At 43.3% G+C, this 12966-nt stretch overlaps 2 protein-coding genes across 3 annotated transcripts in view; one reads left to right on the top strand and one right to left on the bottom strand.

The window, feature by feature from the left end:
• Window positions 1–5738, bottom strand: part of sipa1l3 (signal-induced proliferation-associated 1 like 3) — a 69346-nt gene extending 63608 nt beyond the window's left edge. Inside the window, exon 1 of the mRNA XM_076736086.1 lies at window positions 5612–5738. The gene's annotated coding sequence lies outside the window, so the exon portion shown is untranslated. The remainder of the gene's footprint in view (window positions 1–5611) is intronic.
• A 2195-nt stretch (window positions 5739–7933) lies between these two features.
• Window positions 7934–12966, top strand: part of map3k10 (mitogen-activated protein kinase kinase kinase 10) — a 33270-nt gene continuing 28237 nt past the window's right edge. For both annotated transcript variants that reach the window (XM_076734631.1, XM_076734632.1), the window contains exon 1: window positions 7934–10905. In XM_076734631.1, the coding sequence (XP_076590746.1) occupies window positions 9900–10905 (1006 nt within the window). In that variant the 5' untranslated portion in view covers window positions 7934–9899. The remainder of the gene's footprint in view (window positions 10906–12966) is intronic.

Genomic DNA, 12966 nt, shown 5'->3' with positions numbered 1-12966 from the left:
TCTGTTACAGCACAGCACTGAAACACCATTTAGCATCATCAGTCCCTTTTGAAAGAGGCATATAGGCTAGAGAGAAACATTATAGGGGGGGGGGGGGGTAACAGATAAGAGCTCTTAATGTTATGGAAATGAGCACATTCAGTACTGCTCAGGGACTAAGCAGGCCTATAGCCAGTTATCGCAGCAATCCCTATCCCCTGTGGCCTTGGATTCAGTGTGAGAATTGAGAAATAACCCAAACAGTCAGGTCTGGCTTTCTTACAGTCCTATCTGTGAAAATCTTCAAATTCTCCTCTATTTCAATAAACACAGATCCAAGTATTCAAGCTAAGTGCAGGCTTTTTCTCAAGTGGACACCCATTTGTAAATCTGTAGAGGGGCCTGCACTTCTACTAAATGGGGAGCCATATATAGCCGGACGTAAATCACTCTTTATGCACAGCACTTTGTCGGGCTGTCTAAACACGTATACATGTCCTATAACCCTGTCAAAAGCTTAGTCTTAAGTTCAATAGTCCTGTTTAAGTGTGTTGTGGTCGGATAGTGAGGCATTCCCTCTCACTCTCTCCCTCTGCTACCAGCGCTGACCAGCGGGAGGACGCAGGCCGACCTGTGGCAAGAAAGGCCTCCTCAACATCTGTGTTTATCCTCGAGCTAAAACCAACAGGCTATATTTACCCCAGTCAAACATATCCAGCACAGAGAGGAGTCAAGAGAAGAAAGCCTATGCTACGCCTGGGAGATCAACTCTGTCTTATATCCAAAACTGAGAAGACCCCAACCCCTGTAAAAAAGACAGAAAGCGCACACTGTCAGCGCGATCAGCCGAATGAAAGGCACACTTTGGGCATTTATGCACAGGACTGTGATTCTGTGATTCATCCTCTTCCCCGAGAAGGAGACACAGATTGGTAAACAACACCTTGAGGGAATTTGACCTCTGAGGGAGTGAGAGGAAGAAAAAATGAGGAGGCAGGCTTGATAGATCAACTGCCTACCTAGCAAATGTTTTATGGCTGCACAGTAGGCCATAAAGCAGAGACTCATTTCAAGAAACATGGTGTGCTCCTCTTTCTGTAAATCTCTGACCTCTTGACACTGTCATGTATGTTGATTTATGGTTAAGACCCTCACGGGAGGCAAATACATCAAAGCGAGTGGATGGGGGTTACTGCAATACCGTTGGTGGTCTAATGTATTTCATCTCAAACTGTACACCTGCACTCAGACTAATACTCATCTATGACGCAGATCTACCAAACGCACATTCAACCTCTGTTTGACCCATTTACATGAGACTGCTACCATGGGTTAATCCCTTGAAGAAGTCAAAAAAGCTCTGTGACTGCTTGCATTTTTATTTATTATGTTTACACATGTATCACAACAGTTTTACTTACATAGATTGTCTATGTATATATATGGAAGTATATATTAGGGATCAGTTGTAATGCTTCTCCATATAACTGATGAAGGTTGTGCAGACTAGCAATGTAATTTGGAGGAGATCTTTAAAAAATCTGTCAAGTTTTGTTGCGCTCTGACGCACATGTTAGAATCTGAGGCGAGCACAGATCTTTCTTTCTGTTATTTGAGGACATTGCTGTTCACACAGACTCTAGTCTACCACTGTAGTGCCATACTCATCACAGTTAAACCACAGAATTACACAGAACTACATTACATTACATAATTATCAAATAAAATTTCATTTCCAGTTTCTCTCTGCCTCCATGCTGGCTCTCAGCCACACAATGCAATTCTCTCCGTCTCTTTCTTGTTAGACCAGTCAACGAGTAAAAGTTTAACTATCAACAAGACTGACTTCAGTGAATATCCCAATTAGTATATAATGGATTCCATATTACTGCACTGTAACTACTAGTACTTCTTGCAGGAATAAGGAGGGTTTGGTCACCTCCACGGTGGTCTTTATCTACTTATTTAAGTTCTTTTTAACTGATCAAAATGGTCAGAAAAAGCAACTAGAAAATAAGATGTTGACCCAACTAAAGACACCTTTTTACTGTAGTCAGTTAATGTCTCAATTGTCGTCAGCCCCAGTTGGGAGAAGGCTGTAATACCAGGTGTGATGACGTGTGGCGACCCACTCAGATTAACTACATACCCGGGTTGAACCTGTATCACAGTGTTGGTTTAAAAGGAGTACAAATCAACAGCACGAGGCAGCAATAAACACAGAGAGAGCAGTCTTCAATAACAAGTGAATGTCAGTACAATTACAATTGGTCATTTGGCGGACGCTTTCATCCAAAGCGATGTACATATGAATTCACATACCGATGCCGCAGCACTGGGGGCAGTTTTGGGGTTCAGTATCTTGCCCAAGGATGCTTTGGCAAGACTAAGTTAGATGTTCATCCACCTCAAAACACACATTTCTGCCTTCACTGTACATTCTGACAGACCATATGGCATTAGTTGGCCTAAGGTATTGTCCTCCCTTTCTGTGACCTATCAGGATACCCCCAGTGATCGTGATGGATGTTGTCTGAGGTACCTAAGTGTGAGTGAGTGTGTGTGTGTGTGTGTGTTCTTCTGCAAGCTATGATAACACACAATCATTCATTTCTATTAACCTTTATTCAACTAAGACGCCTCCAAGGATTAAATAGGAACCTGGCAAGAGGCTTTTCATTCTAAAATTACAAACAGCAGGAGGGCTGCCAAGGTGTCACGGTTGGGGAAGGAGAACTTTAACCAGAGCCGTAGCCGAATCAAAAATCTTTGCTGCTTAAAAAACTGCACAAAAGACCCTCTTTGAAAAATGTATTGTTCACCCAACAGATGACTATGACTGCATGTCTGTGTGTGAGTTCTTTAAAATCTTTGTCAAGAATAAAGGAGCCGGAAGAAACCAACTAGTGATGAGTCACCTTTGCCAAGATAAGACATGGTGATTCAATGTAATGTTTACAGGCAAAATAACTCAGGTGGCCCACGTTCAGCTCTCTTTGAAGACAGGATCCTTTGTTCCCGCAGCTGTTTGCAAAGCAACACCAGAACAAGTAGCACAAAATATGAGATGTTCCTCAGGATCACACAGTCTAAGCAATTGTTATCTCGTACCCAGTGGAGCCGGGTACAGGCCGACTGCTGGAGGTGCTTTACAACTACGTGACGTGTGTCCAAAGTTATGAAATGAGCACAGATTAGCATGAATGATGTGATATTGTTGCAGAAATACCCAAGTAAACAGGCTTGTACTGATATAATAGACCTGGCGGGACTTCCCAAAATCATGGTATACTGGCAGCAAAACATATTCTGGACAAACTCCAATAGGTATGAACCATATTTTTGAACTCTTATAGAATCCCAGTTCTACACTTTTATTGTATAAGATGAGGCTCTATGCTAAGCACAGTGTCCGCCATTTTTGCAGCTTCCTAACCCTAAACCTTTAAACGCGGAACAGACACTGTTTAACCTAACATTAGTCTACACTGGGCTGATATTTGATGCACTGTTAATACCAGAACTTTTAGAATAAAATAAGAGTTTAATACCAATGGCGTTTTTTAAATTGTCATTTTCAAGGGCTATATTAGCATATTATGGGAGGTGAAAAATAACTACACCACAACTATGGCAGCATCACACCCCCACTGTATAAAGGCCCATGCAATAGTGGATTTAAGGAGTTAAACCATAAATTTTTGATAACATAATCGTTGAATTGCAAGATTCTAACTGCACCGATGTATCTACACAACATTTTAAGTAGTACTCTCTGCAGATTTGCTTCATCTTTTTCAAGTCACAAGCTCCCGTTGTTTTCAATATATCCATCAAAAACAGCTTGCAGGGACATGCAGCTGCACTCACTGATGTAATATGTCATTCTGAACTACACGTGTGCTGCAGTTTTCCCCCCAAACCATCAATTAATGGTATTTTTGCTGCTTTGTCAGACAGGTAGAGAAGTACAATAGGAGACAGGAAAAGAGCATATAAAGTAAGCGCGTCTGTGAAGGTTACGAGCAAATATCGTGGCCTCATGAATCGAGGGTGTTTCAAACTCGAAGGCCTCACAACAGCATTGTGTCTCATCCAAGTGTCATTAAGCAGGACACTGCTTAATAATTGTAATGTGATCTGGATTTCCAGCTAAACAACACTGGAGAGGCACACACTGATAAGGTGACAAGCCAGAAGTATTAAGTCTGCTTAGTTTTGCAAATTTCTGTTGAAAAGATAATAATTCATGGGAATTAAAAACAGACACCATTTCATAACTGACTTCAGTCTGGTACACAGCCTTTGATCAAAGGGAACTGGATGTACAATAAGGAGAACCTTATCATTCTGCATCAGCTTCACAGTTCAGAGCTATGTTGACTACATTAAAATCTGATTTCCTCTCAAACTGAAGATGAAATGCAGGATTTCCCCATAGTACAGCCAACAGTGGGCAAAGGGGTGATCAACACTTGTGCTGTTACAGGCAGGTAAGCAGTAGGATAACAAGGGTTAGACGCTAAATGGTAATTCTCAGATTTCTCCCTAGTAATAATTATTCCATTAGTTCCAGATGGGAGGAAACCAGAGTAAATGTTGCCCAGAATATGTGCAGTGCAGCCATGCTCTGCTGCTCTTGCATGACAGATCCATCATCCTGATACTCGACGTGTCATTTCCTGAGGGCTGGGGAATACAGCAGCAACACAGGAGACCTCTATGAAAGGGAGACGACACGCCGAGGTATCATCACCTCCCCTACTCAGTGTACACACACACACATACATTCACACAGAGAGAGAGATATAGACATGCATATGTATACTACGCACTTGCAAATCCTGCGCACAGTGCACACGTCTTCTGTCATCTGAGCAGAGTCTGCATGTCCAACCACATAGGTGCACGATTATTTTTTCTTTTAAGATAACATTAAACATGTTGCACATCCCATCATTCCAAACTGGTGTCACTTAGCACTACTGCAACACTCCTGGGAAACAAACCTGTGTGTGCAACCGTAGAGAAAACAAAAAAGATCTCCCATGCAGCTCATTCTGAAACAAATCTCCAGCCATGGCAACTTCCGATTTGCAGCACAACTACTCGAAATTCAAAGCTCGTCCGGGCTAACTAGCTGGCTAGCCCTGCTCCCAAACAAAGCTCCCATTGTCTGGAACTTGTAGTCTTACCATATTCTCTTGGCCCTCACAACTGTGATCAACTCAGGTACGAAAAACTACAAATCCGAAGTCTGAACAGCACTCTGCGCAAGCGCACTGGAACCCCTGTGATCAGGAAGGTTGTAGAATATTTGGTAGTTAAAATTTTGGGGGTAGCGGCATATTTGAGTGTATATATGTAACGTTGCTCCGTTGAATGGCTGGAGGTCGAAGCGAAGCCCTGAGTCGGTTTTAGCGGCTTTCAGTAGTAACGATATTCAGACTAAGCAGTAGCCGTAGTAAGGAGCCTGCTCTCTGCATTGACTGAAGTTGGTCGGCTCCGCTGCCTCTCGCCGTTCGCCTTGCTCGCTAACGTTTAGTTCACTCGTCACTTTTCAGCGCTTTTGAATAGCCCGCACTGCTCAACTAAAACTGTTAAGAGAAAACCAAAAGAGCACACGTCTTACCTCACGCTGCTCCGGTGTTTCCGCTCGGCTCCTACTCCGTTAAAATAATTCTCCAGACATTGTGGAAACACTCGTTGGCCGACGGTCGACTGCCTGTTCACCGAGCGAGACGTTGCCAAGAATGCTCAACCGAAACCACGGCGAAGCTGCGCCCGCACGCTCACTGCGCATGCGCAGCTCCGATTGGCGCAACCTACTGATAGTAACACACAGGGGGCAGCAGACTACTACTGCTGGGACTGTGGACACACACGTAGTTTTAATGACCATCTGGTAAATGTGACAGAGTTTACTGTGAACATTAAAGGCACGGGAACAACATGTGAGTGTGAGCACTTATAGAAACAACACGAGAGAGGCATACTGAATATTAATCGTGCTGCATGATCAAATTTTGATTATGCATCTTACACAAATTAGTCAATAGCACAACCTTGTGGCTGCTAAACATAATCAGTCCTGTGAGACGTCAGTTACGGTCTTTCGCAAATTAACATAATATACATGAATGATAAAAAAAAATGTAATTGTTAAATCACCATTTCACTTTCATGAATTATCTAATCATGTGTTTGAGGGGCGGGAATCCTGAAAAGACCTGAAAATTAAAAGATAAATCAATTTATTAAAGTACAGGTGAAGATGAATTTTAATCTTTAAATACTTTTTATGACTGTCAACTGGTAATGATCATATCAATATATACATCAATACCAAAAGAAAGAGAAAAAAACAAACACACGGTGAGCTCACAAATATGAATCTCCAAAGTGTGAGTTATACAACAGGCTAAACATTCATTAGACACATTAAAAAAGGGGTAAAAGGTAGATTAAGGAGGCAAACAATTGTTGAAACTGTAGGTCCTGCTCAGATGATGAGAACTAAGTATAACTCAAAAGATACCAATATTTCCAGTTATGAAAGAAATATTTGGATCTTTTGCTGAAGTAAAAGTAGCAATATTACACTGTAGAAATACTCAATCAAAAATTTACCTAAGTAAAAGTATAAAAGTATTAGCCACAAAAAGTACTTAAAGTATCAAAAGTGTAAGAACTCATTGAAATGATACTGTATTATGTGTTATATTATCTGATTATTATTGCTATAACATTACTGTTGATGTTGGAGCGGGTCGAGGTGGGCCTAATTTTGACAACCATGCTTTCAATCTATTGCTATATTGTTGTTGAACCCGTAACTACATACTATTTTAGAAGTGAATCATAGGTTTTCTGTGTAAAGATTCAAAATGAAAAGTAACTTGCAACTAAAACTGTCATGTAAATGAAGCAAGTACAATATCCTGTGAAATGTAGTACTTTCCAGCACTGCATATTTCTGAAAATGCACAGAACACTGGACCACCACTAAATACTTGTGTTTCACTCATAGGGCACCAGGGGTCAGTATAGCTCAAAAATTGATGTGCGTGATTACCACTGCTACATATTGTCTGAATAACCCATCAATCGATTGTATTCTGAAATGCAATGAAATTCTGACACATAATTATTATGCTTTAGACTAAAATAACATCATCACACATGACATACATGTGTACAAGACCCTCAACCATGTCATATAATGTCTAATGTGTTCTCAGAAAGACCCAGTCTTATGCAATGTCAAGAAGAATGTCGACATTTTTTTTCCTCACCTTATGTTCTCCTGCATTAAAAAAAAAAAAAAAAAAAAAACATATGGCACATTTTTGCAGGTGTGTGCTCATTCTAGTCTTGAAAGAATAAGAAGAATATTGGATTAACTGGGCCTCAAACTGCCTCATAGTGTTCTTGAGCCAAACACTCAATCCCTGCCACCTACAGGGGTGGTGTTTTCTTGCTGGCCTTTGACTCAGACCATGTGTGGAGGAAAGAAGATACGTTTTTTCACTGAGAATAAATTAAGTCAATCATTGCAATCCATTGTCACAATGATAACTGCTGGTCTTCATTCAATAGGGCAACGCACTGCAGTGCAGGATAAATTAACTATATCTTTGATGACACCCATCATTTTCCTTATGATTATACCATTGCTAATTATTTGGTCATGAGCTGCCAAAATGATGTGGGTCAGCAGGAGATCCCTCATAAACTACATTACCCACAATGCAACCTCACACCATCACCACCAGCACTGCCCAGCCCCGTTCCAACAGGCCGTGGCGTCCTCCTCTCCGGCCTGCGCGGCGAGCTGCGCCGCGATCTGCGCGCATGTGATGGGCGTGGGTGCGTAAGCAGCGTGCGCGCTTCAACCATCCCTGTGTGTTGTAGATCAGTGACAGAGGAAGCACTTGTCCGTACGTACGTGAACGGCACCCCGGTGTATTCGGATGCAAAGTCAGCCCACAGACTGACAGCTCGGTGCTCGAAATGTCACGTCTTTTTTGGAGATAAAGCCTGGCTGAGTGCGATGGACCTCCGGACTGCTGGCTGAGCAGCACGCGCAGGGACTCCCGGGAGCGTTTTCATTTGTCACTAAACTGGGTTACTGACCTGGATGGTCCCTCTTACTCGGATGCAACCACACGCCCATGCGACGATGTCGGTGGATGTTGCTGCCCTCAGTGTCCAGGTTAGGTTACAGTAAACGCGAATTGTTTACGTATTAAAATTGAAGCTGTTCGGGGCGGAAGACGCAAGAGGAGACTGGATACATACAACATTTTACGCGCATAATAAACAACCATATTCTGTTATTATTACTATTATTATTCTTATCGTTATTGTTATTATCGTTTTTGTTGTTATTATTATTATTATTAGTAGTAGTATTAAGACGGGGTGTCGATCCTCTGATGGAGGAAACATGGAGTGGATCCCTTCATCGCTTCATTTCGTCTCGTCCTCTCGGATCAGAGATACTGTAATGCTGCAATGCCTCCATGCAAACCTTCGCTGAGAATCTTTTCCACCTTGTTGCCACCGTATGATGGTTTCTGTCGTTCCTAAGGAAGCTGTGGACATTTAAACAACCCCGCACCTTCGCGACAACACTATTGATTGATGATCTGAAACTGCCACGCGTGCTCGCGACGCAGCGGGATAATGAGAAATGCTGGCATCCCTTTACTGCCTCCAGTGAAGAAGAGTTTCTTTCCCAGTCGGGGACTCGTCACCATCACAAATGTAACCCTTCAGAGGCGACTGATCCAGGCCGCTGCGCAGAGACGGAGGCGGGTTTGTTGTGCTCAGAGTTGGCCGGATGCTGCTGAACACGGTGCCACTTTTCAGCTCTGTATTGAATACCTGGCGTGAGCTTGTTTCTGTTATTCCCCTGCTGTCTTAAAATGGACGGGGCCTCTTTGATAAAATCTATTCAGGGACGTTGAACCGGCTCGTGAGTGACCATGCATGTAGGATTTAGTCTGGACCGGCTTGTCGGGATGTAGGGCGAATATCCGCGGATATTTCCAAACACAGTAGAAGCAGAGAAAACAGCCCATGTTCATGGAGATGGCTGGCGGGGGAGGTGAATCTACGCTGGGCTGGATGAGAAATAATGAGGACCCCTGCTCAGAGGATTTTACTCAGCTCAAACACAGACTTCTGTTTTTATTGGCAGCCTAAATAGTCCATATTTCATAGTAAAATTAAGCGGTTTCATTATTGCCTTTGGGTGTAGCTTCCGGAGTCAAGACTAATTCCCAATGGGCTGATGTTGATATAGAAGAGGTTATGTATTTATGAGGGCAAAGGATTCAAAACTCTGAACCATGAGCCTTGATTACGTTTGTCTTAAATTTAGATAAACTCTTACTGTAATGGCAATGTAGGACATTGTTATCGAGTATGTAAATGTTTTATTAATGGTAGGCAGCAGTTGAGAGGCCAGTGAGAAAAATAATGTCCTGACTTAATTTCACAACTCGCTCATTGATCAAGAACTCATTAGACTGAAGGACTTCATCAGACCTGCTGTTTCTTAGATAAACACATATTCCCATCTCCTGTGAGAGTCTGTGGCAGCTTGCTAAAAGATACAATTGTGGAAGCAGTCAATTGGGTCGGGGGGTGGGGGGGTACACTCATGGATCTGCTCAGCTGAGTGTCATTGTTTGACCTGATGTACATTGTCCCTGCGTGAACTTGCCGTTGGGAATACATGTTACTTACACACTGCGTAGCAACAGCACAGCAGCAACCGGTGACAGGATTTGGCACAGTTTCAACAGCGAGATGTGGTGATGGGGGAGAGCAGTTGCAGCTCTCTGATCCTCTGATCCCCTCTCCCCCCCACTGATGGTCGAGGACACCTCGTCTCTGTCAATGGGCCCCGTATGGATTTTGTGCCTGAGTTGACAGAGGGCAGACCTACAGCGTCAAACAGCAGTCAGGCTGCCATGAACCCATACGGCAGAGCGAGCAGCACAGCAGCCCCCCTGTCCTGCACCAGCTGTGGGGGCTGCTGCTCCCCGCCTCCCCCTTGCCTAATCCCGCCCGGACCCCCCTCCTCTACTACCTCCTCCTCCTCCTCCATGCCTCCGAATATGACCCCTCCGCCACCGATGTTTCCGGCCCCGGTCTTACAGGTGGAGAATGGTAGCAGCTGGAACTCCTCCACCATCTCCTCATCTGGCTCCCCAGACTCTCACCCTGGTCACCGCTGTGGGGCCAACAACCCCAACCCCTACTGGACGGCAGTGTTTGACTATGAGGCCACAGCAGATGAGGAGTTAACTCTGCGCCGTGGGGACCTTCTTGAGGTTCTCTCCAAAGACTCCAAAGTATCTGGGGACGAGGGTTGGTGGACAGGTAAGATCCAGGACAAGGTGGGTATCTTTCCAAGCAACTATGTCACGAAGGGGGACGCTGCCAACTACCAGCAGCTGACTGCAGGAGGGCTGGTGGTAGGTGGGGTGGGTGAATGCCCTTTGGAGATAGACTTCTCAGAACTGCTCCTGGAGGAGGTGATTGGAGCTGGTGGGTTTGGAAAGGTGTACAAAGGAGTATGGCGGAAAGAAGAAGTAGCAGTAAAAGCTGCCAGGCAAGACCCTGATGAGGATATTAGTGTCACAGCAGAGAGTGTGCGGCAGGAGGCCAGGCTGTTCTGGATGCTCCGGCACCCCAACATAATCGCCCTCCGTGGGGTCTGCCTGCGGGAACCCAACCTGTGCTTGGTGATGGAGTATGCCAGAGGGGGGGCTCTGAACCGAGCGCTTGCTGGAAAGAAGGTTCCTCCGAGGGTTCTGGTGAACTGGGCGGTCCAGATTGCTACTGGGATGGACTACCTGCACAACCAGGCATTCGTACCCATCATCCACAGAGACCTCAAGTCCAGCAATAGTAAGTACTGAAAATATGTGAGACTTATCCTCTGAGTAAATAAACAAATTAGATAATATCTGATTTGAATTTCATAACACTTGTGAGAACATTATGAAAACTGAAGAGGGGAGTTGTTTTGGGAGGTTAATTGATAGATAAATTAAAAAAAACAGAACGCATCTATTTTCAAAGCAGAACTTATTATGTGCATAAAACACAGCAACAAGGACACATGTTGTGGTCTTCATCAGTAGGTGGAGTTTTTCATGTGACCGAAGATGTACACGTAGTAACAGGTGGTCATATACAGGATGGGTGATCATAGTGTGTCTCAAAGCACCAGAATATTTACATTCAGTAGACCCTCTTTGTCACAGTACAATTTCCAAGGTGAATAATGAACCTTAAAGCTCATTCATCTGTATGTATCATCTTACTCACAGCTGAGAGGTTTAATGAGGACAGGTGGGGTCAAACTCCAGGCACAGGCCACACATACAGTATGTATATAATATAGACTCAAATACAAGAAAAATTCCCACAGATTCACACAACACAGGTCTACAGTACTGATTCAACTTTCTGATCATTTTAGAGACTGTAGTTTGTGGTGCTGCTGAATTATATCGCGTTACACTGAAAGCTTTGTCTACTATGTAGTCTACGCTCACTGATATTATGAGGTAGACAAGAGAGCACAGCAGAAATATTACAACAGTAGAAGTGTGATACGTGGTTGAAAGAGCCAAATAACAGCTAGTGGAGGTGAATCATGAGTTGTTGAAACTCATCCAACAAAAGCAGAAGACTCTAACCTTCATGAAGGTAGCATTTATTACAGAACTGATGTACTGGACTTTTAGCCAGTTGTACCTAATAAACTGGCAACTGAGTATTGTTTTTTTCCCCCCTCTCATCTATTTCTAAAGAAATTGGCAGGGCAACAGTATTTTGTGGTTTTATTGCAAACAAGTAGTTCAAACACATGAAGTGTTCTGATATAAGTCTGTGACAGTGATATTGACACAAGGTGGGAATAATTGGCTAATGCTAACAGTGGCATCAGGGCATTTTTTCATGCATTTTATATTGCAAGGCACAAACATAGCCTAAAGGGAACAGCTTGATATTTTGAGAAATACGCTTATTATCTTTGTTAGACAGCGCAAGATAAGGAGATCGACACCATTTTCATGCCTGAGTGGCAAATGTGAAGCTGTAGCCAGGAGACAGTTAGCTTAGCTTAGCACAAAAACAGGAAACAGAGGGAAACAGCTAGCCTGGCTCTGTCCAAAGGTAATGAAATCAGCCTCTGAAGCTCAGTAATGTATTTATTAATCATTTCAGTCTGTTTTCAAGCCAAAATATCAAACATTTCCTGGTTGCAGCTTCTTAAATATATTTGTTCCTTTTGTTCGTCGTTTATGACGGTAAATGAAGAGTCTTTGGGTTTTGGACTGTTGGATGAATAAAAGACGCAGTTTGAAGACTTCACTTTGGGAAATTGTTTTTTTTTTGGTTCATTTTATACACTAAACAATTAATCGTGAAATAATCAGCTGATTAATCAATAATGAAAATAATTGTTGTTTGCAGCCCGAATTAACTGAATCACCTCTGACATTGACATGTTTGTGGTCTTGTTGTTCTGTGTGTAGTGTCTCTGATCGGCCTACATGGAATTCACAGGCATGGTGGACATTTACAAATGTACAAACATTCAGCCCTCTCCTTATTATTTCATGACTTTCATAGAAATGTGATTATGTGAAGCGTTGTCACTGAATTCAGTCTCCACGAGCTGACGCTGGATGAGAAAGTTAAATTGAAGCCAGCAGGGAGGCCTAAGTCCTGGAGAGCTGGTCTCCTTCTGCCATCTTTTCCCTGTCATCTCTCTCTGCACCTCCTCCTGCTCTTCATCCTCCTCCTCTTTCCTCCCCTCCTCAAGGAGAGCAGTTCTGCTCTGCAACTCACTGTGCTATTTTTGGTCCTTTGTGCTACTTGCTGTTTAAAGACGCAGTTGCAGTTGTTGGTGCATCAAAGACATAACACACAGTGATCATCTAAGTGCAATTGTGT

The sequence above is a fragment of the Chaetodon auriga genome, chromosome 7, assembly GCF_051107435.1.
Source record: "Chaetodon auriga isolate fChaAug3 chromosome 7, fChaAug3.hap1, whole genome shotgun sequence".
In the NCBI taxonomy this organism is placed as follows: domain Eukaryota; kingdom Metazoa; phylum Chordata; class Actinopteri; order Chaetodontiformes; family Chaetodontidae; genus Chaetodon; species Chaetodon auriga.
This window is presented reverse-complemented; position numbering and strand designations above follow the sequence as displayed.